Raw genomic sequence first — 27,091 nt, 5'->3', positions numbered from 1 at the left:
TTATTGATCTAGCCCACTATTTAGGTATTTCTTTTGTTGATAGTCCTAGAGGTCAGTGGAGTTGCAGACTTGTTAGCCAGGGGCCATTTCCGAGCCTCTTGCCTTAGTGGACTTGATCCCCCCTTTTTAGTTTCATTATTTCTGTTTAATAAATTGACTGAAGTTATGTATGACCGTATCAGGAACAATTTTGTTTGCAATGGCAGGTTGTTCTTGCACTATCAAGTGATTGAGAAGAACTATGATATCCAATAGCAAAGCAACTTATGCTAGAACATTTATCACAATTCAAACCAGTAAGGATAGTAAGTGTTACTGAGGCCATTGATGGCATCAAAAGTCCACTCTTGGGAGAAGACATAGGGATCTAATAAGCATTAATGAGATTCGATGCATGGTTTGTTTTAATTTGTCCATTTTCCCACGTTTTACTCCACCAGATTTATTAATCCCTTTTTTTTCCATTAGGACTTAGCTAATGTTAAGCAATTTTTTTATAAATGCAACAGCTACATTAACTCAAATTTTCTTTTTGTACTTTATTTGAGTGTAACACTGTTACATGTATGGTTGATGCTTCATGAATCGGCTGGTTCACTGCACAACAGCCCCTAGCTGAACTGATTTATAGACCAGAACTGGTTTGTTGGTGTTGAATCTGCCAACTCCAACTGATCAATGGTAATCAACAATTCTTGTCTTCGTATAGGTTACCATTTCTGATTATTTACTCTATATCTGTTAATGACATACAGTGGTTAAGAAATAACCTAAACAAAATGGAAGCTACTTTTGTTATTATAACTAAAATACAGATCATACAAAATGAAAGAAAATAATGAACCAATTGCCATTTCATTTGATAACTTCACCCTGTGAAGCAACCAATTACTCCAAAAGCTTAAGCTGTTGGAGATGGTGTTAACTCAAAAATCTTAAGCCGTTGGAGATGGCGTTATTTAATCTTTTATACTCTAACACCCCCCTCATGTGTAGCCCCTCTTTTTTGGGTTGGCCTACAAATGACACGTGTGGCCCCTCTTTTGGGTTGGGCATTACGTGTGGATTTTTAATATCAAGGAGTTTTGAACCTAGGACCTTTGCTCTGATACCATGTTAAACTACCAATTACTCCAAAAGCTGAAGTCTTTGGAGATGGCGTTATTTAATCATTTTATACTCTAACAATATGTTAATAAAACAATCTTGAGGCATTCACCAACAAAAACGGAGAAAGTAAAAACCCTTGGTGAAAAGAAAATTGGCCACACACCTACAACTAAGTCAAACAAGGAGATTCATAAATTCAAGAAAAAGTAAAAACGAAAAAGCAATGTAAAGAAAGGGGATTCCTAAATGGAACTTTTGCATGGAAAAGAAATGAGTCATCTCCATTTTTTTAAAAAAAGGAAGTTGCGTAACGTCCCATGAAGGAGAAAATGGAGAGACATGGAGCCAAACGTAGGGGAGGTGGTTGGCAATTGCCAACTATTCCAAGATAAAATCCTGTGAGAAGGAAGAAGGATAAAGAAAGAGGGATTAGATCTTTTGGAGCTACGTTCAAGGAGAGGAAGACGAAGAGGAGATAAAAGACGAAAGAAAGCGAGGCGGAGTTTTTAGAGGTTGTAATGGCTAGGCTGTGTTACCTTTTCTGGCCCTATTAGCTTTTCTTGCAAGCATTAGAGCTTCATGATTTCCTTCCACCATGATTTTCATTTTCTGTTGCTCTTGGTTTTTTTTTTTTTTTTGGTTTCTCTTGATTTGTTGTATTGGACCATCTCGGTCTTTATGTTAATGAATCTCCTGACCATTAAAAAAAAAAAAAACTAAACATCGAAGATTCAAATCGGGAGAGTCTAGAGCTCTTCTCACTAGTTTATGTTGATTTTTATAAGGTTAGGAAGAAGTTTCATACCATTCAAAAAAAAAAAAAAAAAACACGGAAGAAGTTTCTTGGTTGAAGGTGACTTGAAGAATGCAATCGGGTGGGTGACTTGTAAAAAAACATTGGACCATGAGTTCTATTTGTAATGATTTTATGTAAGGATAACGATGTTTCCTCTACTCATGTCCTTAGAGAAACCAACAATGTGTTGGCTGACTCTTTAGCCAAGGGACGAGCAAGTGGGGATGTATTACTCGAGGGGCAATCTTCACCCCCATTGTAGTTTTATTCCTTTTCTCCATTAGTAAGTGTTTGTTATCTATCGAAAAACAGAGGTGGCCTCTTTGCGTGGATCTAAGAGTGGTTTTGTAGGAAGGGATACTTAAAAGTGATTCGCTACACCTACTCAAAGAAAATTATTGGTTTGTTAGAAAAAGAAATTTCTGGACATAGACTGAGCTTGATAAGAGACCATGCTAAGCCATCCACATCAACACTTTTCTCTCTTATCAGATTCTGTTGGAACGTTTGTTTCTCCCCTTACCCAGGGGCGATGCCAGAAATTTTGCACAAGGGGGGCAAAAATTATAGTAATTTTTTATCTATCTTGAAATTAAGATAGAAAAAATTTCTATCTGAAATTTTGCACGGGGGGGCAAAAATTATAGTAAATTTTGCACAAAAAAGGGAGATAAAAATGGTAAAATTAAAATTTTAAACTTATTTTCTATCTTAGGGATGATTGGAAAGGGGGGCATATTTTTTTAAAAAGGGGGTAAGTATTAAAAAATAAAGGCATATTTTTTTTTCCAAAAAAATAAGGGGGGCAATTGCCCCCCTTTCCTCTCATGTGGCATCGCCCCTGCCCTTACCCCTCTTTTGGGAGCAGCCCTCTGGTTTCTGCTTAGCTTAATATACACCCACAGTGATCTTATTTTGATACCTCGAGCCACATGGAAAATAACTCATTTTTCTTTCCTAATTCTTGCGGTGTACATGAACAATCTTTGAGGCATCGCCATCTTTAAACCATATAGTCCTCTCTACTCCTATTGACTTGGCAGAATGATGATAATTGAGAATCAAATGTTATAGATCCAGTTATTGAGGTATTGATTAGTCAGAGCAACACTATGACCGGAAGAGAGAACCTACTTTCCAGGCATGACTTGAATTATTTAACTGAAAATGTTTGGAACAATGTGTCTGGTTTTATGAAACAACAGAGACAACTCCAGACCTGATTTTCACTCTATAATGAAAATGAGGAAAAAAAAACTGAAAATATAAAATGGTGCTAATTGATCAAACCACAATTAGCGACGAGAATCTTCGAATAAGGTCGATTAAAACCTCGTTCTGCAACCACAGCCCTCTTATCTCCTATCAACTTGGCCACCCTGCACACCAAACAGGAAAATTAATGTACTCTTCACCTTGAGATGAAATGTAGTACTCCACCATAAATAAAACAACAAAGTGAGAGATTTAGAGCCACCATAGTAATTCACCTGAAATAAGGGGAACTTGTATTCTCCTGCACAGTCTTCACCTTGGAGATCCTCTCAACCACCTCCATCCCATCCAAGACCCTGCCTATCAGCAGCGTTGAGGCATCCAGCTCCGGCGAGTCTTTTATCGTGATCACAAACTCAGTCCCATTTGGGGCGGTCCCAACTTCCTCTTTGTCGATCTGCAGCTTCCCATTGCGTGCTACTAGCTTCAGATTTGGAGGTGGTTTTGATGGGTCCCTGACAATAATGCTCAATGACCCTGCTAAATTCTTAGTCCCTGGGCACCTCTCATTCTCCTTCTCCCATTCTTCAACCAGATTATCTATTACTAGATTACTGCCTGTGTTATTGGCAAGCTCTACATCAACACCATATGATCTCAGCCCTCCATGTTGTATGTAATTGGGCACGATCTTAACAAACTCTTTCCTTCTATAACTGATTCCTGCTGCTCCACTGACCACACTGGAGAATCTTGAAGTGCCAATTGGTGCATTGGCTCCATAGAGCCCGACGATAATGCGACCCACAGGCTCTCCATCAATTGAGATATCAAAGAATGCCTTCTTTGTTAGACTTCTACCAGTGCAACTGTTGGACTTCAGATCCTCCTCTATTTCGCCTTTGTTGGAGTTGGTCAGTTCGTCATCGGCTCGAGCTTTGGAGAGATGGAATGGGTCGATGGCATATGTACCCAAGAGCAAAAGAAGTGGGGAAGAGACTCCTCGAATTGCTAACTCCCTGCGCGAGAGTTTGTAATGCTGTTTGAGAGTGGATGGAGCTGTGGGTGTTGGGGTGAGATGATGTGTTTGGGTGGTTTGGGTCTGTGAGTGAGGTGGTGTTGAGGGCTGAAGGATTTGAAGAGATGAATTCAAGGTCTGTAGTAGAGTTTTACTCATTTTCTTGAGCTTCTTTGCTTATCTTTCTCTCTCATGGTCTCAGCTATTTTTTCTTTATCTGTAGGCCTCTCCTTTGCTCAGGAGATTGTGGATAAGAAGGATATAAAGCCAATCCACTCGTTGTAGTAACAAAGCTGATGTTGGCTGTAGTACATACTACAACACTGCTCTTGAGTTTGTAAATCTAACAGAAGACAAGGAAATTATGCTTCCACCCCCTTTCTCATTATTCCACCCGCTCTGTTTGTCTTTTCCAAAAAATTGAGTATTTTTTTAGGAAAAGACAAACAAACAAATGTAGGTAGCATCTATCTATACTATATAGCTAGAGTTTTTTATATGCTGTCTGTGGGAAGTACGGGAATTTCCAAACAGTACAGTGGAGCCCACCTCTTAGGATGATCCAAACTGATCATTTGATGAGCCACAACGTAAATAGGTTTTACACCTTTGATCATCTCCATAGGTTGATCCTAACCCTTTGATCTGTAGACTTTTCTATAATGTGCCACAGCACATTATAGAAATAGCATGTAGATAGGTTGTACGTTTATACAGTATCACTAGTACAGATAGGTTTTATCATGTAGATCATCTCCATTGGATTATCATAACCTTCTGATCTTTGGACCCTTCTATAATGTGTCTACAGATAGGAGGGTTATGATCATCCTAAGGAAATGATCTACGGTGTACACCTTATTAATGTTGTGACCCAAAAAACAAACCGATTGGATCGGAGGGTTAGGATCATCCTATGGAGATTATCCACGGTGTACAGCTTATTTATGTTGTGGCCCAACATATGATCGGTTTGGATTATCCTTTGAAGTGGACCCCACACTTTGTGAAAAACACCGGGCTTCAGGCACTCACACTTTTTATATGCTGTTTGCGTGTGAGAGCAGTGAAATGCCTAAAATGATGCTTGATGTGCTAGTGAAGTACCTATTATGTTAAACTTTGCATCCCATTGATTGTATTGTAGGCAAAGTATGCATTAATTCTTTGGTTTGTACCAGTGGGTCCTATTGTCCTAACGTGTTTTAGCAATCTACATGCAGGTGGCTTCTCATCTTGCTTCATTTGCATTTTCTTTGCTGTAACTATCTAATAGTTTTCATATCACGAGTCAATTTAAACTACCTTTTATGAGCATGCTTGGCAGCCATGAAAAATCCTTCCATGGAATATTCGTGGGCCCAATTGTAAAAGAGGAGCTGAGGAGGAGGGATGGGGAGATACTTGATCGAAATCCCTAATTGGAGCTTCTCCGTCCATCTTTCAAAACTGGCCCCAATAATGTTCGGCTGAATATCGCTGACTAAGCTTAACAATCTTCTTTGCTTTGCTAATTGCTAATGTATAAGATCTCACCCCTAAATCTTAAACAAAGGACACAACACCCATTAGCACAGTGCATAATGAGGTAAGTTGGCCCAAAGAAGGGGTCTGTTGACATATACTTCCGAGGCACCCTATTTGCAATTGAAAAGATTGGAAGGAAACACCAACAATTAGAATTGAAAAGTGGCAAAGGTTTAAAAGACTGAATTGTCAATGAAAAGGGCCAGCCCAGTGCACGAGGCTACCCGCCATTGCGGGGTCCGGAGAGGGCTAGATGTACGCTGCCTTACCCTTGCTTTGCAGAGAGGTTGTTTCCGTGACTTGAACCCGAGACCACCAGGTCACAATGCAGCAACCTTACTAAATTTGACATGCTTGAATATAAATTAAGAGGAATGCTGTACCGAAGGACGCCCTTACAAAAACCCGGTCGCAAGGGTGCCTCATTGTATCCATGTCACCCAACCACATTTCTATTGAACTGAAAAATGCAAAATTAAAGAGTAAAAGCAGTTGGGTATGGATCCCTTAGGATGCTGCATTTATAATGACACTGAAAAATGTAAAATTAAAAGAGATAAAAATGTAGTTGGGTGACATGGATCCAACGGGGCGAACTTGCGGCTGGTTTTTTTATTTAATGTTCCATGACAAATTCAGGCTTGCAACATAGCCGATATCAGCATAGGTGGAAAAAATGACACAGTTTTGCCATATATAGAATGAGAATCTTAATGCCACTTGTATAATATACACTCGTTGAATACCATGCGATGCTCAATCAATTTGTGCTTAATTTGATACGAAAAATCCAAAAATGTTTCGCCGGAGAATGGGTATTGAAGTGATGAAGTCTCATAATGAATTTTGTTCCGAGGCACTGAGGTCATGTTTGACAACCAAGAAATTTTTTTCGTGGAATATTAGCTTACCAAATGTTGAGAGAGGGACATGCAGAGCGTGAGAGGGGAGGAGAATTGAGATGGTAGGAGTGAGGAGATAATGCAAAGCGGCTGAAAAATAAGAAAAACAAAAACTCTATTTCAAGTAGAATTTTCTCTTTTTTGAGCAATTTCATGCTCTCTCGAAGCTCGTGTCCTCCCAATTCTATCCCTCTCCAGTCTCCACCCTTCTTGTCCCTCTCCAACCGCTTGATAAGCTAATATTCCATGGAAAAAACTTTCATGGCTGCCAAACATGGCCTAAACTCTCGAGCTGTCCATGAACACATTTCATCAATGAAGAATATGATTTCCTATGCATACCTTAAAGTAGTAAGAACGATACACTGAGACGGACAAAAAGGAGAGTTTCCGTGAGATCCAATGCTTGGGCCCGCCCACAAGGCATCAGATGACCTAAACCATCTACCCGGTCCCCATCAGAGAGGTCCCTCCATTGAACAATAACTTACCCGGCTAATCTGGACCGTTCAACATCCCTTTTAAGCCATCCTTTTTCCAAGCCATTGATCGAATGGGTAGAATTGTTTGATTTAGAGTATTTTTGGGGCCACGGTATCTCTGTCTTCCAGCAACAAAATCTATAAAACATGCGTGAATGAAGTCCAAAACTGGAAAGAAAATTTATGTATCAGCCCAGGTTGAAAAAACACAGTACAAAAAGGGTCTCTCTCTCTCTCTCTCTCTCTCTCTGGTGAGTTCATATGTTCTCATCTCTGTTAAAAAACCATGGCAACTGAAGTGTCGAGATCTGGTGGTCCGGCCGATTCGTACATCGGCAGCTTGATAAGCTTGACATCAAAGTGCGAAATCCGGTACGAAGGCGTCTTATACAACATTAACACAGAAGAATCCAGTATTGGATTGCGTAACGGTACTTTCTCTTCATTAGTTTTTTTTTTAAGGTTTTCGTTTGGAGGCCGCTGCGTGTGATTTTGCTTTCTAGGGTTTTTGTGAGTCTGAGGTGTGTTTTTGTTGCTTAGAAATTTAGTTTACTTTTTACATATCTACATGCAAAGTATTTCTTTGTTTCTATTCATTTTTATTTTTTTCTGAGGCAAAAGGAATCTCTCCTGTAATTACTATTCGAGATTGAAATTGATTTTATTGGTTTAATCATTAATTTTGGGTTCTTTAGAAGATTGAGCATTTTCAAGCTGTTATCCTTGCTGTAGCATGGTTAAACCCATTATATGACGGTGGATTTAACATAACTAGAAAAAATAAGTCTAGTGTGTATGTTTCTTAAGTCACACCCATGTTGGTCTTGGCTAGTCTGAACAACATCGGTATATCTATGCACTTGCTCATGATCATTGTTTAAATGGATCGATTCTTCACAAACCCATGGAAATTTTCGGTTATGTTTGGAATTGAATTGAGGAATTTATGAGGTTTTGTTTATGATTTAGATCTCTGGTTGGATATATAAAATCCTACAAATGCTTTATATAGTCCTCTTTGACAATTTTGCTTTGGTAGAACTGGCACCAATATTTTTATCTTTTGTCCATGTTTTTTTAGATTATGTTCCCCATCAACACTTATCTCTCGACTATGCTGACAGGGTCTGTTTTCTTCTTTACACATTAAGAATCAAAATTATGAATGTTCTTCTTGCTCCAATTACATTGTTCTTGTGTCAATAAGAACAATCTGATTGAGGAAAATCTCATATTCATAAGCACAATCTTAAATGCAGTTATGCATGCTATTTAGGAAGCATTGCTGTAAATATTCCGAATCCCTGAATTTTCTACTATCATTTAGCCGACATTTTGAATTTATTGCTGATACATGTGTCCTGCCGTGTCCTACATGACACGCGTGTCCACCCGTGTCGACGCTCCTTTGGACAATTTTAAATGTACTACTATAAGTGATAGACTTAATGTGGGTGTGTGGACATGTTTTTTGTGTTGTGTCAAGTTTGGGATTCTGTTTTATTATTGCATATTGTGTTGATCTCTTTTATTATTAACTCTTTCATAGCTCCTTTTTAATTAATATTTGTTGTCGTATCATATATGCCTTCTATTTTAGCCGTGTCCCCGTTTCTAAATTTTGGGGTTTGCCGTGTCCGACACTCCATGTCCGTGTCCACAGATCATAGATTTTCTACAACCATCGTTCTTTTGCTCACCTCATGCTGTTGCCACTTTATGTGGCCAAGGTCTCAGAAAATGAGCGTAGTTTCAAATTAAAATTAGGTTTTTTTAATGCTTATCTTTAGCGGAGATTTTAGATTTTGTAATTCATATCTTCTATTAATGCTGCACCATGATGCATCTTTCTTACCGATGGAAAATGCTTTAAATTTTGTGGATGGGAATGGTATATCTGCTCCCTTTTTTAGTAATGAAACTCCTATTTTTATTACATTTTTCTAGTTAGCTGTCAAAGGTTGTTATAATTCCCAAAATGCTACCAACAACTAGTTTGGGTGCGTTTGGATTGCCGGAATAAGGAATCGGGATATTCATCACATTCCATTCCTATTCCAATTGTCCTGTAAAGGGAATCTCAATTCCGATTCTAGTGTTAAGCTGAACACTGGTACTGGAGGAGATTCAGCACCAAACCTTCTTTCAGAAACTGCTGAGATCTTGGTGCTGAGATTCAGCACAAACAGAAGCTTCAACAAAGACCCTCTTTCTTCAACACAAACAGAAACTTCAGCATCGAAGATTCAACACAACCTTTCACCGAAAAGCATCTTGATAGCCACTATCTAAACCTCCAAAAGATTCAGCATTTCATATGCATGGAGTGGAAGAAGTTGCTTCCATAGTCATCATTCGAGTCCCAACGCAATGAAAAGAAAATAGAGCACAGATTGACGAACGAAAATCGAACATTCAGAAGCAGCAAAACATGAATTGGCTCAGAAATCTGACCTGTTTCCGAAAGATTGGAGAATTGTCGAGCTTCACAAAAATCATGTTGATAGCCACAATCTTTTTCTTTTTCCTTCGCAACTAATCCTTATCAACATCTTGATTTCCTGAAATTCCAGATCTTTTTCCTTTATTTCCGCCTCTCGATTTCATGAAATCCTAGATCGTTTTAGACATTCTAGCCCGAGCACTCCAGCTTCAACTTCTGCAGCTCCCCAAAATCCTAGTTTGACTGCGAAACTGAAAAGAAGAAGCCCTGGAAAATTGCTAGAAACCCTATAAAATGGAAGAGTAGAGACGGGGAAATGAATCACAGATTGGAGAGAGATAGAGGGAAAATTCGTTGTTATTTTATAGGGAATTGAAAGGAAATAATATGGGGTCCATTTGGATGCCGTAGATAGTTGGAAAGGGGAAGTAATTGGAAATAATGAGCTGGACGACAGGGGAAAGAGTTGGAAATAAGGGGAATCTGCAAATTTCAGATTCCTCTAACTGTTTGGTAGTAGTTTTGTTGGAAAGGGAAAAAATAAAGTCTTTTATTCTTTTGCGAAAATTATAGAAATATCAAAAAGGCATTAAAGCCGTAAATAAAGGGAGAAGCAAATCAAATCTTTAAGATATCTAGAATCTTTGATAGCTAAATCCTCTCGGAGAATCTCCAAAAATGTAAAATCAAATCTTGAAGGAGCGGAAGGGTTTTCGTGCCGATATACTCACGAGGTCGACAGGGAAGATTGGAAAGTAAAAGAGAACACTTCCCTTGTCAACCAAACACGTAAATAAAAGTAAATAACCGCTTCTTTCGAAAAAAGCCCAATTTTCCCCTTTTCCCCTTTTACTTCCTCACTTCTTGGCGTATCCAAATGGACACTTGGAGATTTCTAAAAGAGAAAAAAGGAAAGTGAAAGAGAAAGTGGGAGTAGATGCGCCTTTTTATTTTTATTTTTGAGGACTCCATTTTGTTGTTTGTTTGGAGCGAACGCTAAGGAGGGGAGGATGATTACAGGGTTGATTTTGTATCCCTTCCATTCAAGGACTGATGCACAAGAGTGAGGGAGGGAGGGAAACATCATGGGCGGGTAACAAAATCCGCACAATATTTTGCCCAAAATTCTGCTTGGGATCACCAATTTCTCTGAATTTTTGGAACCAATCGCCAGAATCACAGGAAATGAAATGGGACTCCGATTCTTATCCCCAATTCCAGCAATCCATATGTGCCATTAGAGAAGTGTTCAATATGGTGAGGAGTGCCATTTTAAAATGAGGGAGTCCTGAACTCCTGATACAATTTCCCTGTGGAAATATGTGTGTTGTTGTACAAGTTATTGCATGGTTTTAAGGAGAATTTATATGTTTGCAATATATCACCATTTGACTTGGAAGACCCAAGGCATAGACTATATGGGGAAAGACCTGATTGCTTTTCATATAAAATCTGACCCTCTACTAGGAGCAGAGTTTTTTCTAACTAGGATCGGCTGGTGCAACAGAAAAAGAAAAACAAACACAAGTTTCAATCTTAAATTCAAATCCAAAACAAAACCAAGCATTAGCCTCAATAAAAGGCAATAAAGAAACTAAGATATGGTTATGTATCCAAGAGAAAACAACAAAGAAAAAGGCAAAATACCTAGCATAAACTTTAAATTCGTAAGTAATCAAAGACTCTTGAATAGGAGGATAGTAGAGGGAGACTCCCTTAATGTAATCAAGTGGCTGAAAGGGAGTCACTCTCATCCTTGGGGATTTGCTCACTGGTTCAATGAGATTGTGAAGCAAGTAACAGGATCCTCAATCACTTACATGCATGTAAGAAGGTCGGCAAATGGCGATGCGGATAAGCTAGCTTGGGCTGCTGTGCATAGGAAGAGATTAGAGTTGCATGACTTCCTCCCACCTTGAGGTCTCACAATTTTTTGTATCTTTTCATTTTGCTTCTCTTTTCTCTTGTGTTGGCCATCTCGTTCGCCGGGGTCTCCCCTCCTTTTCTTTTAATAATATTCTTACCATTCAACTCAACTCAACTCAACAAAGCCTTTGTCTCTTGTGTTGACCATCTAGTTGGGGTCGGCTAAATGAATCCTTTACAAAAATTTCATGGAGAAGGTGAAAGAAATCTACACGGCTTTAATCCCGGCTCTTGGTGGGTTCTTCTACGTGGATCATTTGCTTCCATTCTATCCTATCCAAGGTCATGTTCTCTGTTATGTTCCTAGCTATCAACTCTTTCCTCACTGTTTCTACCCAAGTTGTTTTCAGTCTGCCCCCTACCTCTTTTTACGCCATCAATTTGGCACGAGTCGCCTCTTCTTGCCATTCCAAAAAAATAAAAAATTGAATACTCTCAAAAGAATGTTTTTTATATCCGACAATATGACTCTTTTCACCCCCAAAACTCCCTCTCTAGACACAAACATCCTAGGACTTTTTGTTGTAATTGTTTTTGCTTCTGTCTGGTTGTAGCCCTTGACCAAAATTCACTGGTGATCCATGTCTCAGCAAAATATCTGCTCATTTTTCAAGCCATTAACAATCTCAAAATACTGATTGATATTCCCTCAGCCTCCAAAATTTTCACGTGAATGATTCTCCGTAGGCATGCTACCAAATATGATTGCTCTGATGCCAATTTTGGTGCAATATAAATAGAATAACCACGTCAATAAAAGACAAGAGGACCGAGCTTTGGTGCTGTCTCCAAGAGAAAACAATGAAGAAAAAGGCTAAACATCTTGCATAAACTTCAAATCTGTAATTAAGGAAAGATTCCGACATACACCATGTACTTGCCCTATTATGACTCTAAAACCTTCCTGAAGTAAGGACTCATAATCCTAGACACTTTCCAACTTTAGACAGACCCATGCAACTTTTATTTTAATAAAAATTCTGACTGCACTTAAAATTAGAAACTTCCAATCTAAACTGGTGCCTAAATAAGTCAAATTGAGATTTTCTAAATCCCAACAAAGGTATTCTGAAAATTCAGATTAAGTCTCCAAAATTTATTAACATTTGTTACTTCAAAAGTCCTCTGATTTTTGGTTTGAAGAACCTATGGATTCACAGTGCATAACTGACTTAGTTGTGTTAGAGAAATCACATTCCTTGCCAACATCTTTACACTTCTACATTATTGGACATTTGGACTTATTACTGTGAAAGATGAATGGTAGGCTTGTAGTGTGCTGACTGCAGTATTTTCCTTGGGTTTTTTTTTTTTTCTGAACTGCAGTATTTTCCATTTGGTTTGAGGTGGACAAAGTATGAATTAGGTTTTCTTTTTCCTCTTGTAAGCAAATTGCGCAATGCAACTCAAATTGCATTTTGGAATAACCTGGGGAAAGGAAACTATGGACTACTGATACCAATATGAAGACTGAATCTGAGCAATCTGTTACTGTTCTTTCAATCAGTAGATTTTATGAGGTTGGTCAGAAAGTGATCTGTTTAGAGAAACTATAAAATTACTGGATGCAACATATGAGCTGGCTTAGGAAGTATCGCAACTGGTCTCTCAGAAGTATTCTGTAAATGTTATATTCCTTTCCTTCTCATTTGTATTATCACTTTTGATTGTTTGTTCATAGATCTTCAATAATATCCAGTCTGAATGCCCATGTAGTAAGTTGTGGAAGTTTTATTTTATAGATACTCGATTTGTATCTTGTGATCTTTGTTGTGCTTGATTGCTTGTGGAGAAATGTGCAGTTGTGGAAGTTTCACCTTCCCTCCTCTCCCCATGGTTTTAAATTGCCACCAAAATCGTCACGAAACGTCCGAAATGTTTCCGTTTCCATCCCCACCGAAATGACACTGAAACCGAAAGCCGGAAGGAATATTGACACCAAAGTCGTAAGTGCATTTTAGTATACTATAAAAATATGACCATTCAAAAAAAGTATACTATAAAAATGTGTTACATAATTATATTTATACTAGTATTCTTGTCCCATGTATGCATGGGTGTAAAATGATGGGCCCTACAACATCAAAACATGAGGTGTAAAATGTGGGGTCCACTATAATGCACACGTTCGGATAGAGATGGTGGACCCCACATCATCAAGGACATTAAGGGTAAAATGGCGGGCCCCACCCTATGGATCGTTTTGGGCAGAGATGGTGGGTTCCACCCACCAAAACTTGAGGTGTAAAAGGGCAGGCCCCATCCCATCAATAACATGGGATGTAAATGGTAGGCCCCACCCTATGCATGGGTTTGGGTGGAGATGGTGGGCCCACCACATCAAAACACCATGTGTAGAATGGTTGGCCCCAACCATGCTAGGCATGGTTTATAAAATGTTGGGCAATATCCATTATAGAATGAGGTGTAAAATAGTGGCCCCACCAGAGCAAGTGTAAAATGGTGGCCCCCACCCATGCCATGCTTGGCCTAAGTCCCACCCTATCAAAACAAAACTTTCAAGAGATTGTTTTCCTGTAAATTTTTTTCTTGAAAAGAAAGCGATAACCATGGAAAGAAACGTGCTTACTATATATTATAGATAGATGAATTACCTGTGAAATGCTGTCTATGTATTATGTATAAATATTTGAGGAATGATAGACAAAAGGGGGAAGGAAATCAAAGAACTGAAGGGAATCTCTAACGGCTCCTTCCCTTGCTAGCATGGCTCCTTCTCTCGCTAGCCTATCTGCCTCACTGTTGGCCTACTTTTCTACATGGTGAAAGGAGACAGACACTCCCTCTTGATGATCCTGAACCTCGTCAAACCAACATGCAACCCACTCCATGGGATAGAGAGGGTCCTTTGCAGCCATTTTATGACATTTAAGGAGCCGCCCTCAATCAATAACCCGCCCATGATAATACGCTTTATACTCATGATACCCTGGAGGGCAGCTCTAACCTCTGCTTCATTGGAGTCCGCTAAGTCAATAAGACCGGGAAAGGGCCACATAATTGCTCCATGCTCGTCTCTCATGCCGATTTGCTCCATGCTCGTCTCTCATGCCAATCCTAGATTTCCCAGGCTAGATCCATCAAAATTAAATTTCATCCTTCCTGACGACCTGACCCTGGTGACTCCCACCTAGGGGTTGGCTTCACTCCTGGAGCATATCTCTCATCAGTCATGGCATAAATCATGAGACCAAGGCTATGGATGAGGCGATAATCTTTATAAACACAAAGTGACTTTCTTGACACAACCCTTGAATACCTTGCATTTCTCTCCTTCCATAGAACCCAAATTGTGACTAGCAACACCTCCTTCCTAAGGGTCTTGCCTCTTTTTCTCCAAGGAGCAAAGACCCAACTTTCCAGTAGGTCGATGAGCCTCTGCGGAAATACCCACTCTATACCAAACCTGTCTAGATTTTTGCTCCACACTTCTCTGGCCATCTTGGAGTGGAGAAACATGTGTTCCACTGATTCTCTAGACTTTATGCACATTTCACAATGGTCCACGATCAGCATGTGGCGACTCCGTAGATGATCCACCGTGAGGATCCTGTCCAGAAAGGCTGTCCACATGAAAGCACCTACCCTTGGGGGTACTGGTATGCTCCACACTGTAGCTAGAAGTGATGGGCCAGGGTTGGGGATGAGTTAGTGGTAGAATGATTCAACATTAAAGATCTCTAAAGAGCACCAAGTCCAAACTCTCGTCTCCGGCAATGCTTCTAAAGTGCTTCTAATGTAACAGTTGTCTTGAATCTCAAGTAACCTGCCTACCCTTTCTTTCTTTCTTTCTTTCTTTTTTGAAAATAACCTGCGTACCCTTTTTAACTCCCTGTTAAAGTTCCTTCTAAAGTTTATTCTCCATGCGATTCCACCCTCTTCTCGCTCGAAGCAATCCTTAACAAGCACTTCCTTATCGATAACCACCAAATATTGATATGGGAACATGGACTTCAATAGGGCCTCCTGACACCACCTGCCGTGCCAAAATCTAATCTTGTCACCTGAGTGGACTCTGAATTTTATGCCCTTACTGAACTTATGATTTTGCCTCAAGATGTCTCTCCAAACTGTAACTCCACTACGACTAAACTTGTCATCGTATTCCCATTGGCCCGGACGGACCCCATACTTTGCTTTGACCGCTCGCGTCCAAAGATGGTCACACTCTTTCCCAAATCTCCATAACCACTTCTCAAGCAAGGCATTATTTACACCTTTTATCCTCCTTATGCCCAGGCCACCTGCTTTAATAGGCTTTCACACCTCCTAGCATACTAATAGCAATTTTCCCTTTTCATCCGCTCCCCCCCTCAACAGGAATCTTCTTTGAAGTTGCTCTAGTCTTTAGATTACGCTCAACGGATATTTAAAGACTGACAACTGATATATAGGGATGTTTACTAGGACTGCCTTGATAAGAGTGATTCTGCCCCCCCCCCCCCCCTCACGCTTCCAAGCATCCAACCTTTTCTCTACTTTCTCAACAATCAATTTCCCATTCATTTTTTTCTTGGCCTTCCCACCCCCAATGGTATTTAGCCAGGAACTTTTCCATAGAGCACCTTAGAAACCCTACCAATCCTAACGTAAAAGCTTTCTCCATGTCCATTTTGCAACGTATTCCCTGGCCGCCCCTGCTTGAAATAATAATCAATGATCTCATTGGCAATTAGAGCACTGTCTAGGATTTGCCTTCTCTGGACGAATGTTGACTGGTTACGGGAGATAATCGTAGGTAACACCATCTTTACCCATTCTGCTAAGACTTTTGCCAGCACTTTGTACAAGCACCCTACCAAGCTTATAGGTCTAAATTTTGCCGCTCGCACAACCCCTTTTACTTTAAGGATCAATGCGATGAAGGTGGCCCCGATACCTTTGTCTAGCTCCAGACCTTCATAAAATTCCTTTAAAACCTTAAGAAGATCGTTTCTAATGTACTCCCAGCGCTTTTGGAAAAACGCTACGCCTAAACCATCCGGGCCCAGTGCTCTATCGCTACCTAGGGCAAAGAGGCCCCGACTTATCTCCTCTTCATCAAATGGTTTTTCTAATGCGAATCCTCTCCCCCTCTTCTAGGGAGCTGAAATATTAATATGAATTACATGTGAAATGTGGTATGTATTGAATTTTAAAACATGGGACAACGTATGTCACTAGGTGTTCAATGTTATTAAACCATTATGGATGGTTGTCTTGCTTACATCATAATTTTTAAGTGGGTGTTTGTGCTTGTTATATCATGAAATTTCATCCTAAAATTCTATCATTTGCATGTGTTTCCATGATTTTACAGGTTTTCCACTGAAATTTCTAACCGAAACATTTCCATTTTTGTGGTGACTGAAACCGAAACCATGCCCCCCCCCCCTCCCCCCCACCACACCCACGCACCCACACACACACACAGAGAGAGAGAGAGAGAGAGAGAGAGAGAGAGAGAGAGAGAGAGAGAGAGAGAGAGAGAGAGAGAGAGATTTAAAACCACACACACAAAGCAAAGCAAACTTTCATTTTTTTTTGAAATGGCAAAGAGATAACATTAAAAGAAGGGGGGACCGAGCGGACCACACCCAAATGTACAGGGGAGAAACAGGAAACTCTAGGAAGCACGGGTACTCTCCAGCCCCTCCCGTACCCGTACCCGACACGTATGGGGTGCGGGTACGCCTTGGGTAAGTCCCGGGTACGTACCCCCATAATTAAAAAAATAAAAAGCATTTTTCTTGTACTGGGTGCGTGTCGGGTGCGTTGGGGGTGCGCACCCACGCGTACCCGACACGTCCTGCTTCTCTAATCTGGTTTGTAAACCCTTCCTGCTTATTCTCTCTCCTTTCCTGTACTTAGGATTTTCATGTAAATCATTTAAGTAAATGTCTTTACTATTTTATTGTCCATTTACTTAAGATTTACATGTAAATAACGGAATACCTCCCATTTGGATTTATTAAAAATAGTTTCAAGACCCAAATCTAAAAGGAAAAAAAGTCAACTCTCCTGTTCTAGTACAAAATTTGCAGAAAAAGGGTCGGGTCAAAATTTTAACTTTCTTAACTTCCAAACGGTGGGATATTTTTCAAATTTTAAAAATTTATAAAATCTATCATGTCCAAACATTATTAAATCCCAAAAGTCCGGTATAAAAAATCCCATAATTTGGCCTCTAAAAATTATTCATCTTATCAAGCACTGGTCAACATACTGGTCAACACACTGGCGACACACTTTTTTTCAAATGAATGATGTATTGATGCTTCATGTTATGAAGTATGGAACTTAATCACTTATGAAATGAAGAGTAATATTAGAATTTTCCATTTTGGTGATGTTATTGTTATTTGATTGCTCTCCAATTATTTTTTTAATTTTTATAAATATATAATAAAATATTAAAATATATTATTATATTTGGCGTACCCGAACGTATCCGCACCCGGGTTTTTTTGGAAAATCACGTACCCGTACCCGTGCTTCATAGCAGGAAAGAAAAATACATAATACAAAATACAAAAGATACAAAATAAACTACGGAGGGAGAAAATCAAACAACTCCAACTCCGTACGACCAACCCCACTTCTAGGCAACGCATCCTCCTCGCCAAAGCAAACTTTAACTTTGTCTAACAATTTGTTAGAGACACCAAGGATGCCAATTCATAAACATTTTACCACGCTTAGGTATCTTGGAAGGGAAAGCAATTCGCATGTGCTATTTTCTTGTTAAATCATTTGCTGCTATACTCTCCTCTGTCATGTGCAGGATGTTGCATTTTGTTAAAATCTAGTTACACTTATTTGAGTCTTGGTTCTGATTCCTCTTCTCTTCTTTCTTGGCAGTAAGATCATTTGGAACTGAAGGACGAAAGAAGGACGGCCCACAAATTCCTCCAAGTGACAAGGTTTATGAGTACATACTCTTCCGCGGTAGTGATATCAAGGTATATGGAAAAAAACCAATCACCGGTACATGTAGCATGACCTACCTTTGCATGCTGACATATAATTGGCTTCTCATTGGTACTACACTAACCATCTATCAGGCTTACAAAAACAATGTTCAAAATTTGTATTATGAATGTCAACTGACTTCTATTTATTGTATGAAGTTGAGTACCCGTATGTTCAAATTTGTTTTGAAATCTCTCTCTGCCCTCTCCCTCTCTCTCCACTGACCTCAAAACCTTACACCTCTCACATGTGTATGTGTTGCCCACCGGTACGTGACTATTACCCCTCTTTTTTAAATAACTAGAACAATATTGATTTTGGGGAGATTTTTTTCATTAATGGGAGAAATTATATCGAACACACAACACACAAACTAATAATCAAGTATTGTACAAGCAATAGGGGAGGGGTGGAGATCCAATTTGTTAGAAGCATTCTAGAGACTCCATCCTTGAGAATCCACAATCTTGTTTGCCAACCTATATGTATGGTTGGGGAGACATCAGTATGACGAAGGTTGCGAATCTCCTCCAAAATGTCTACAAGTTTTCTCGAAGTGTGCTTTCTTTTAGATGTGTCATGTTTGAGGAAGTAGAGAAGACTGTTGTTCACCTCTTTATATCTCGCTTGTTTTGATATGATTTTCGTATACTTTGTCTTTCAGAACCGTGGAACATTGAAAACATATTTCTGAAATGCTACTTTTGAATGTGGTTATAATTTTACTTTGCTGTTTCCAGTATGTTATGCAACTGTTGATGTTTACCTGTTGTGAAATATCTTCACTATATAATGCAACACATGTTTTTTTTTTTCTGTTTAGTCCTTATAATATAATATTTTGGATGATTTTCACCTTAATCAAATCTTGCTTGTTTTGATATGCTTCTCTTATACTTCTGTCTCGCGGAACCATGGAACATTGAAAAAAATATATTCTGAATTGCTACTTTTGAACGTGGTTACAGGATTTACAGGTTAAGTCCTCCCCACCTGTTCAGACTACACCACCTATTCACAATGACCCTGCAATTATACAGGTCTGTGAAGAGAGTATTACATACCCGGTGCTTTAAATCAGTTCAACTTGCTACCTTGCTTGTAATGTAACCATTAACATCCCTAAATTTTATGCAGTCACACTATTCTCGGCCAGCATCCATATCGATGAGCGTGCCTTCTGTTGGAAGTGGGACTATAACAGATCTTAGCTCCCATTCAGCACATTCGGGACTACCTAGGTCGACGTTTCAAGGTGGTTTGCCTTTATACCAACCTGGAGGAAGTCTAGGTTCGTGGGGCTCTTCACCTCCACCTCCACCTCCACCTCCAACAGCAAATGGTTCTGGTCTTCCAATGCCTATGTATTGGCAAGGGTTTTATGGACCCTCAAGTGGGCTTCCTCATGTACAACAACAACCTTTGCTTCTGCCGCCACCCGGCTTGCCGATTCCTCATTCCATGCCACAGCCAATGCAATATCCTGGCATGAATGCATCATTTCCAACTGGAGCTCCAAATCTTCCAGAGTTTCCTTCTTTATTGGCACCTGTTAATAGTCTAAACTTAAGCTCGACTAGTTTTCCATCAACACTGGCTCCCATCCAAGCTCCATTAGCTTCCGAAAGAGCACCAAGTCTTATGCCAAATAAGGCTCCTATCACATCTCTTCCAGTATCAACTCCGAGTTCTAACTTTCCGTTGGTGTCTCCTATAACTTCTACTCTTGACATAAATTCCATTGTTGCACCAATCTCTAGCAAGCCTCATACAGTTCCTGGTCCAACCTTGCCCTACCAGACTGTGCCTCAGTCCATATCCACGATTGTGGGCCCCTCCGGTTCAAGCCATGCTGAAACATTGGTACCTTCTTTGGTAACCCCAGGTCAGCTATTGCAACCGGGACCCACCACACCTCCTTTAATCCAGTCATTACCATCAGTGAATAAAGATATAGAGATTGTGCAACCTGCATTATCAGTACAATCAGCATCGGTTCCAACTGATGCTCAAGCACCGATATTGCCATTACCTATACTACCAGATCATAAGGTAATACTTATGATATACTTATATTATACTTTGGCTTTGCCGTTTTTTTATTTTTTTTGAAGATTACGTCACTAGCCTTTTTCAAAGAGTAAGTCATTGAGTTTTTATACTTACTGAGTACCTCGTGTTTTTATTTTGAGTACAAGCTCCATATTGATGTTTAGCTTTATCATTTGAACAAGGTGGTCTAGGTTTCGTTTGTGCGTCGTAATTTCTAGCATTATGTTGTTGTTTCTTAAGCTTGATGATTTTTGAGACAGAGATCAGTTTTTTTTTTTGGGTGTTCTTTTATAGTTCAACAAGTCATTCAGATAATTTCCTTGATGTCCGAGAGTTTTTGAACTGCATAAATGCATATTTTACACTTCTTTTTTATGTGTCTAAGTTCACATTTGACGGGATTCCTTTTATAGATGTGAAGAGGGTTATAAAATGTGGCTGTTTATTTTCCAGCTGAATGGAGCTGCTTTACAAACCCGTGGAAATAATAGGGGCCGTGAAAGAGGAAGAGGCAATGGGGTAATGCATCTCTTTCCTTTGTGCTCTTTGATTATTTAGGAGGTACCGACCCTTAAATAATATGCAGTCTAACTCCCGTTAAATGATTAAATAAAGTTTGATGTCTCTTAATTTTTAGTGAACTCCAGACTATTAAAAGCAAATGTGTCCTGTAATGACAATTTGGGATGTTCTATCAGTAATTTGCATGTTCCAAAAGAATTTTCTGGCATTCTTTCCTAAGGATCTACAAAATGAATTTATTCAAATGGAAGAACATAAACAATGCCATGACCATGATTTTTCTTGAATTTTCTTTACTAATAATTCCTTTAATATCAATATTACTTTCTTGAGGAAAGCTTCAGTAAGGCGCGATCCCACTGTAACAAAATGAGGCGCGCCTGCTACGGCATAGTAGGTTCCACCTTTGACTGATCGGGTCTGTTGCTTTGCACAAAAGTCACTCCAATCCTTTTTTTTCGAAGGTAAAAGTCACTCCAATCATGAACTGTTGGCTCTAAGCAGTTTATGGCCATCCATGTTCAAGGACGAAAAATACATGTTATTGGGTGATTGTCATGATTTTTGAGCCTTGGGAGATCCAAGGCAATTGTGGGATCTAACAATGTTTATTCGTAGTCATGAAATCGTAACGTCTAATCATGTTTTTTTGGTTGAATGTTAACTGTTGGCTCTTAGCAGTTTATGGCCATCCATGTTCAAGGACGAAAAATACACATTTTTGGGTGATAGGATTGGGTGATTGTCATTATTTTTGGCCCTCAGAAGAGACAATGCAATGGTTCAGATCAATCAAATTTGGGATCCACTTATCCATAGAGGGCCCTCCTCATTCTATTACAATGAGGTTGCCCGTTGCTGAAGCATTCTTCTCATTTTGTGTGCATTTTGAACACTTAACACCATACATTGGGATCAGAACATTTTCTTCTTCTCTTACCATGACTTCTTATGATCCGTGTAATTTAATAAATAATTGAGTCGTGTGCTCGTCATTTACCTCTTTCTTTGGCGAGTAATGGGTTGGGAAAACTCGCGATTTTGTGCTTATGTTTTGTATTTTCTGTTGGCCATGGGATTAATCCATCCTGGCTTTTCTGATGTTATGCTTTGAGGGACTACTGGTCCCCAATCTCTGTAATTATTCTATTATTAATAGAACTGTCTTCTTTCAAAAAGAAAAATGTTTTGTATTTCAACTTCGCAAGGCATACTTTATTACAATTTTGCTAGTTAGTTCCTCTTTTCTATTTGTGCTTGTGAAATTAAATTATATACTAGTTAGCATTCTATGTCACTAAAAGAAGTGGCTTTGTCATGAATAAGCAAGCTATGAAAGTAGCTGCACTCTTATGTTGCTTATTCTTTCTGCATCAAACTATGGATTGGGAATAGTGCATTGAAGGAAATCAAGTGGGTTGTTAGAACTTCCATCATTGTGTAGGGTTCTAGACATTTCTCGGAGACCCATTATTTGCCAACACTGGTTCAGGTTGTTCGTATTTCTCATGATCCCCAAGATGTTGGAGTCCTTTTAGGTAACTAGGCAGAGCTGCTTTGATTTGTGCCTTTGGAGTTCTTTTGGAATATAAGCTACCTTTTTTTTTCCCCAACATCCGTGCATGCATGCATATCTGCATCTTGGTAAAATTATATCACCACAGGTATGAGAAAAGGGAGTGCCGTTTCAGTTGGGAGGCCAACCGACGGCTTTGTGTCCAGAAGTTAGAGAAACTAATTGCCATCAATTCGGACCCGATGGAAGAAGTACCTGTACCGGAGTTCGCTATTGTGTTCTTCCCTAAAGAAAAGGAGCTGCAAGCCGGGATTGATTACTTTCTGTGTGAATTAAAGAAGTGCTCTTAGGTTTGGTGATGTCTTTCTGATTAGCATAGACACGGTTGTCAAGATCTTCATGGAAGGTTGCATGAAAGCTAGCTTTAATTTATGAAGGGTTCTCTCAAGATCTTCATTTGAAGATCGCAAAGATGTTGTGTTGTTTTAACAAGTGGTACTTGTAGGCATTGTTTTAAATTTCGAACGAAATCCGAAATTTCAACCGAAATCCGAAATTTACCGAACCCGAAATTTGGCGAAATTTCGAATTTCGGCCTTTTCGAGAAAATGCAATTTAAAAAAAAAGAAAAGAATTGTTACAAAATTTCGGAATTTCGGTCCAAAATTTTGAAATGAATTAAATAAGCTTTTTTAATTATTACCAAATTTCGACCGAATATTTGGAATTTCAGTCGAAATTTCGAAATTTCAGGAGTCCGAAACTGGTACCGAAACCGAAATTTTAAACCATACCTGTAGGAATGATCTTCTAGGAAGATTATAGTTTTTGATTTATTAGTTTCTTGTGGTATAGATGTACAGAGTAATGTAAAAGGGGAAACCAAATTAAAAAAATTCGAATTTCGGCCTCCCGAAATTTCGAGAAAATGCAATTTTAAAAAAAGAAAGAAGAAATGTTACAAAATTTCTGAATTTTGGTCCGAAATTTCGCAATGAATTAAATAAGCTTTTTTAATTATTAAATAATTTTGAAAATTTCGGAATTTCAGGGGTACGAAACCGGTACTGAAACCGAAATTTTAAACCATGCTTGTAGGAATGATCTTCTAGGAAGATTATAGTTTTTGATTTATTAGTATCTTGTGGTGTAGATGTACAGAGTAATGTAAAAGGGGAAACCCTGGACTTGTCCAGGGTTTTGAATCTATCTCCTAGGACCTCATATGATGGCTCATGGGGGACTCCTTGTTCCTCTATCATGTAATCTTCGTATGATTATCAATACATTTTGTCAACTTTTAAAAAAAGTATCACCACAGGTACTGTAATGTGCAGTGATAAATTATCCTCTGAGCTGGATGTAATGGGTCACTGATCATTGACCGTGCAGATATATCGCGCTGTTACGAAATTCACAGAGGACTTCGATTTCATAGGAATGAATGAAAAATTCAAAAAGGATGAAGTATGGGGTCATCTTGGTAAAAGTAAGGCCCATTTAAGGGACAATGGGGATGGAAGAGGTGATGATGAAGAGGATAATCTGGAGGAAGATGATTCTGAATCCTCAAAAATTGATGTCAAGGTATGATTCCAATATTCTAGCTAACCTCTAAACTTTATCCTGTGCATCAGCTTTTTTTATTTCTGTACCTTTCCTCTTCTACAGCCTGTTTATGTTAAGGACGACTTCTTTGATTCCCTCTCTTGCAATGCACTGGACCAAGGAACTCGAAATGGGAGTACTAAGTTCTCTGAGCAAATTAAAATTGACACCGAGGTATTTGTTTTTTATTTTTTTTTTAAATTTTGCTTTTGGTTGTTTCTTGCACAATTGATTTAGGTTACAGAACATGAGGATTTTCGTATTGCATGCAGACTTTTGGCGATTTTCCTAGGCATCGTGGCGGTCGAGGTGGCTGGGGCCCTGTTCGTGGTGGTCGTTCACGGGGCGCTTACTATGGAAGGGGATATGGCTATGTTGGGAGGGGTGGAACCCGGCCCTTTCGAAATGGGCCACCTAGTTAGGGAAGTAGAGGTATTAATATTTTGGATGAAACTTCTCCAGGTTAATACCTGCCAAGAAGGGAAACTGAGAGAGGGTCTATGTTTATGTAATGGTAGTGTGTGTGTTCTTTTCAGCAGTGTAAAATAAGCATAGCTCAGGACAGAGGGATTGCCATGGAATCTTGAAATAAGGACATCTGTATATGGGCTAGTTTGAATTTTTGGTGAACATGCAGGTGGGAATTTGCTTGCCTTTTTTTTTTTCCCTCATTCTTTTAATGAGCAACATTTAAGTCTTTTTTCTTGTAGCAAATCAGCTTCCTTTATTGATAGAACTGTTGGGTAAAGCATCTTTAGAATTCAAACTTTATTGTAAAATATGATAGAAACATCTTCAACACAATGGTAAATGGGCTCAAAGCATTATTCATACTGGTAGTAGTCTACCTAGAGCCAAAGTGCATACAACTTAATAATAATAATAATAATGACCAGATTGTGGGTCAATGGGTGCCTCTCGCTGTGAGTTAAAATCGCAACCACACGTTGATAATCTGGTCTAAAGATAGTGTGGTTGTGACTTCCACTTACACCGAAATCCAGTGCAAACGCTCTATTTGCAAGTGGCAACCAAGACTCTTCTTGGTGGTAGGGAAGGCCTCCTTCCATGGAGTAAAGCCAAGTTATCAAGGAAGAGTATGTCACCCTTCTGCCATTTGAACTGGATGCTCTCTTCTTCAATGATCTCTCCACACCTCTTCACCGCATTTTCAGGTAGCTCGGAGCCGTCTGCGAATGTTGCCGAGCTGAATTCCTTGCCATGCATCCCTACAATCGTGTTGAACCACATCTTCCTCTCTTTCCTTCCAGGAAAGACCCTGGTTAGAGATCGTGGGCCCAAGATTGTCTTCGCGGCGCCATTTGGCTGCCATTCCATGTCCATCCCTAGGGCGTTGGCCCTGCAACTCATGAGATGAACATATTAAGTTCTAGCCAAAACCACAATGAGAGCCTATTATGAAATAATTCATATCATATTCTGCCAGTAGAAAATTGGGAGGTGGAAAGGAAATACAATATACATGGAATGTTAGGCAAGAATGCTATGGAAAAGAAAAAAAGTAATAGAGTCAATTCACCCTCCCTAGATGAAACTCAAATAACCTATTAAATGATTGCTTCACCCTTCAAAACAAAATTAAAGTTAGATCAAATCCCAATTCAAAGGACATAAAAAAAATGTCCTTGTTCAAAATACCTTTTCTCGGCTTCGGCTCGGTCCGAGGTTAGAAAGGCGTCCTCCCAACCTCTACCTCTCATGGAAGCCGTATCGTTCTTGCTGAGAGCTGTGAATGTGTATCGCAGTCCCTTCTCTTCCATCTCTTTCACAGCTTCTGGGAATTCCTCTAACATCCGCTCCGCGACTCGAAAGCTTGGAACAAATGGTGTTTCTCCACCCTCTGGTGGTGGCACGTCGCACCACAGTATTACTTTGGTAGGACATTCTTTTATCTGTTTAAAACATATCCAATGAATAGTATCTTGAAGACCCAGATAAAATTAGTTCTATATTAATCTTATTTGCAAATGGGACATTAAGACCTCTTTGGAGGCCATTAAATATACCATTTCTAAAACTAACACAACCACTACTTAAAAATAATCATATTTAACTTCAAAACCATTTGCATATATATGATAAGGGATTTGCTAGGGTCCATCGCAAAAGGCATTTCGCAGCTGGTCTGTCGCATGTCAGACCAATTCCCATGATAAGATGTGCTAACTTTCGAGATTAGTCTGCATTTTTTGGTATGAATTTTAAAACCAATGGAAGGGATTATTCTAGAGAAAGTCTTGTTTTCAAAATAATTTAATTCAAATTTGGAATAATTGAATTAAAAGTTTACAAAGTTTGAGAAAGCTGAGTAACTAACTTACCAGAACCATTTCATGGTGGTAATATATGAATTCTGAGAGGGGGCCCTCGTTTGCTGTCCAGATCCGTTTGTGGATGTGGGTCCGAGGGGCGGGTCCGACGTATCGGATGTCATCCCAACCGAAGGTTTCAACCACTTCATTGAATTCCTCAGCGCTTTGCACATTGAAACCTCGAAGGAGAATGGCACTGTGCTTCACAAGCTCCTTTTCAAACCACTCCTTGTTATCTCTAAGGGTAGAGAGGAGAGAACTGATGTAATCTTGATGGGATTTTGCAGGTTGCAAAACCATAGGAATTTCTTCACCATCAATGGTCTTCTGGCCCACGCATTTTCCTACCTTGATTTCCTCATAGATTGACTCCATCTCAGGAAAAAATGGCCCTCCTCCTGACTGGAAAAAAGGATAAAATCTAACTTTTTTACCTTCTCTTTCTTGCTGTTTGCTGTTATGTTGGGATTGGTATGAAGGAGATAGGATGGGTTTTTATAAGTAGTGTTGGTGCTACTCTTTGATTGTTCGGATTTTACTAGGGAATCATAACTGTAAAGATTTTAGCTTTGTGAACATCCCCGTTGAGATTCACGTCCGTCTGTTTCTGATTCTTAAAATAAATTTTGTTGTTTTGGTTGCTTGAGCTTTGAAATTATAAAATTGTAT

At 39.3% G+C, this 27,091-nt stretch overlaps 3 protein-coding genes across 3 annotated transcripts; 1 reads left to right on the top strand and 2 right to left on the bottom strand.

The window, feature by feature from the left end:
- Nucleotides 1-3,025: 3,025 nt before the first annotated feature.
- LOC143883005 (Cyclophilin-like peptidyl-prolyl cis-trans isomerase family protein) lies at nucleotides 3,026-4,415 on the bottom strand. Its single transcript, XM_077386378.1, has 2 exons — nucleotides 3,397-4,415; nucleotides 3,026-3,285 (listed from the first exon to the last, which is right to left on the bottom strand). Exons 1-2 carry the CDS (start codon nucleotides 4,296-4,298, stop codon nucleotides 3,183-3,185), a joined length of 1,005 nt encoding a protein of 334 aa, XP_077242493.1. The 5' UTR covers nucleotides 4,299-4,415; the 3' UTR covers nucleotides 3,026-3,182.
- Nucleotides 4,416-7,139: 2,724 nt separating this feature from the next.
- Nucleotides 7,140-24,922, top strand: LOC143884382 (protein decapping 5-like). The gene is made up of 8 exons (XM_077387912.1): nucleotides 7,140-7,481; nucleotides 18,281-18,381; nucleotides 19,360-19,431; nucleotides 19,529-20,443; nucleotides 20,897-20,962; nucleotides 23,874-24,068; nucleotides 24,153-24,263; nucleotides 24,362-24,922. The coding sequence occupies exons 1-8, from the start codon at nucleotides 7,337-7,339 to the stop codon at nucleotides 24,509-24,511; spliced, it is 1,755 nt and encodes a 584-aa protein (XP_077244027.1). The 5' UTR covers nucleotides 7,140-7,336; the 3' UTR covers nucleotides 24,512-24,922.
- LOC143884384 (clavaminate synthase-like protein At3g21360) lies at nucleotides 24,841-27,087 on the bottom strand. The gene is made up of 3 exons (XM_077387915.1): nucleotides 26,432-27,087; nucleotides 25,749-26,002; nucleotides 24,841-25,449 (listed from the first exon to the last, which is right to left on the bottom strand). Exons 1-3 carry the CDS (start codon nucleotides 26,795-26,797, stop codon nucleotides 25,104-25,106), a joined length of 966 nt encoding a protein of 321 aa, XP_077244030.1. The 5' UTR covers nucleotides 26,798-27,087; the 3' UTR covers nucleotides 24,841-25,103.
- Nucleotides 27,088-27,091: the final 4 nt, after the last annotated feature.

Source organism: Tasmannia lanceolata, unplaced genomic scaffold, assembly GCF_043159265.1.
Source record: "Tasmannia lanceolata isolate RefF3 unplaced genomic scaffold, GAP_Taslan_0.1 ptg000008l, whole genome shotgun sequence".
NCBI classification, from domain to species: domain Eukaryota; kingdom Viridiplantae; phylum Streptophyta; class Magnoliopsida; order Canellales; family Winteraceae; genus Tasmannia; species Tasmannia lanceolata.
The sequence above is the reverse complement of the archived record's forward strand: the minus strand, read 5'-3'. Positions and strand labels throughout refer to the sequence as shown.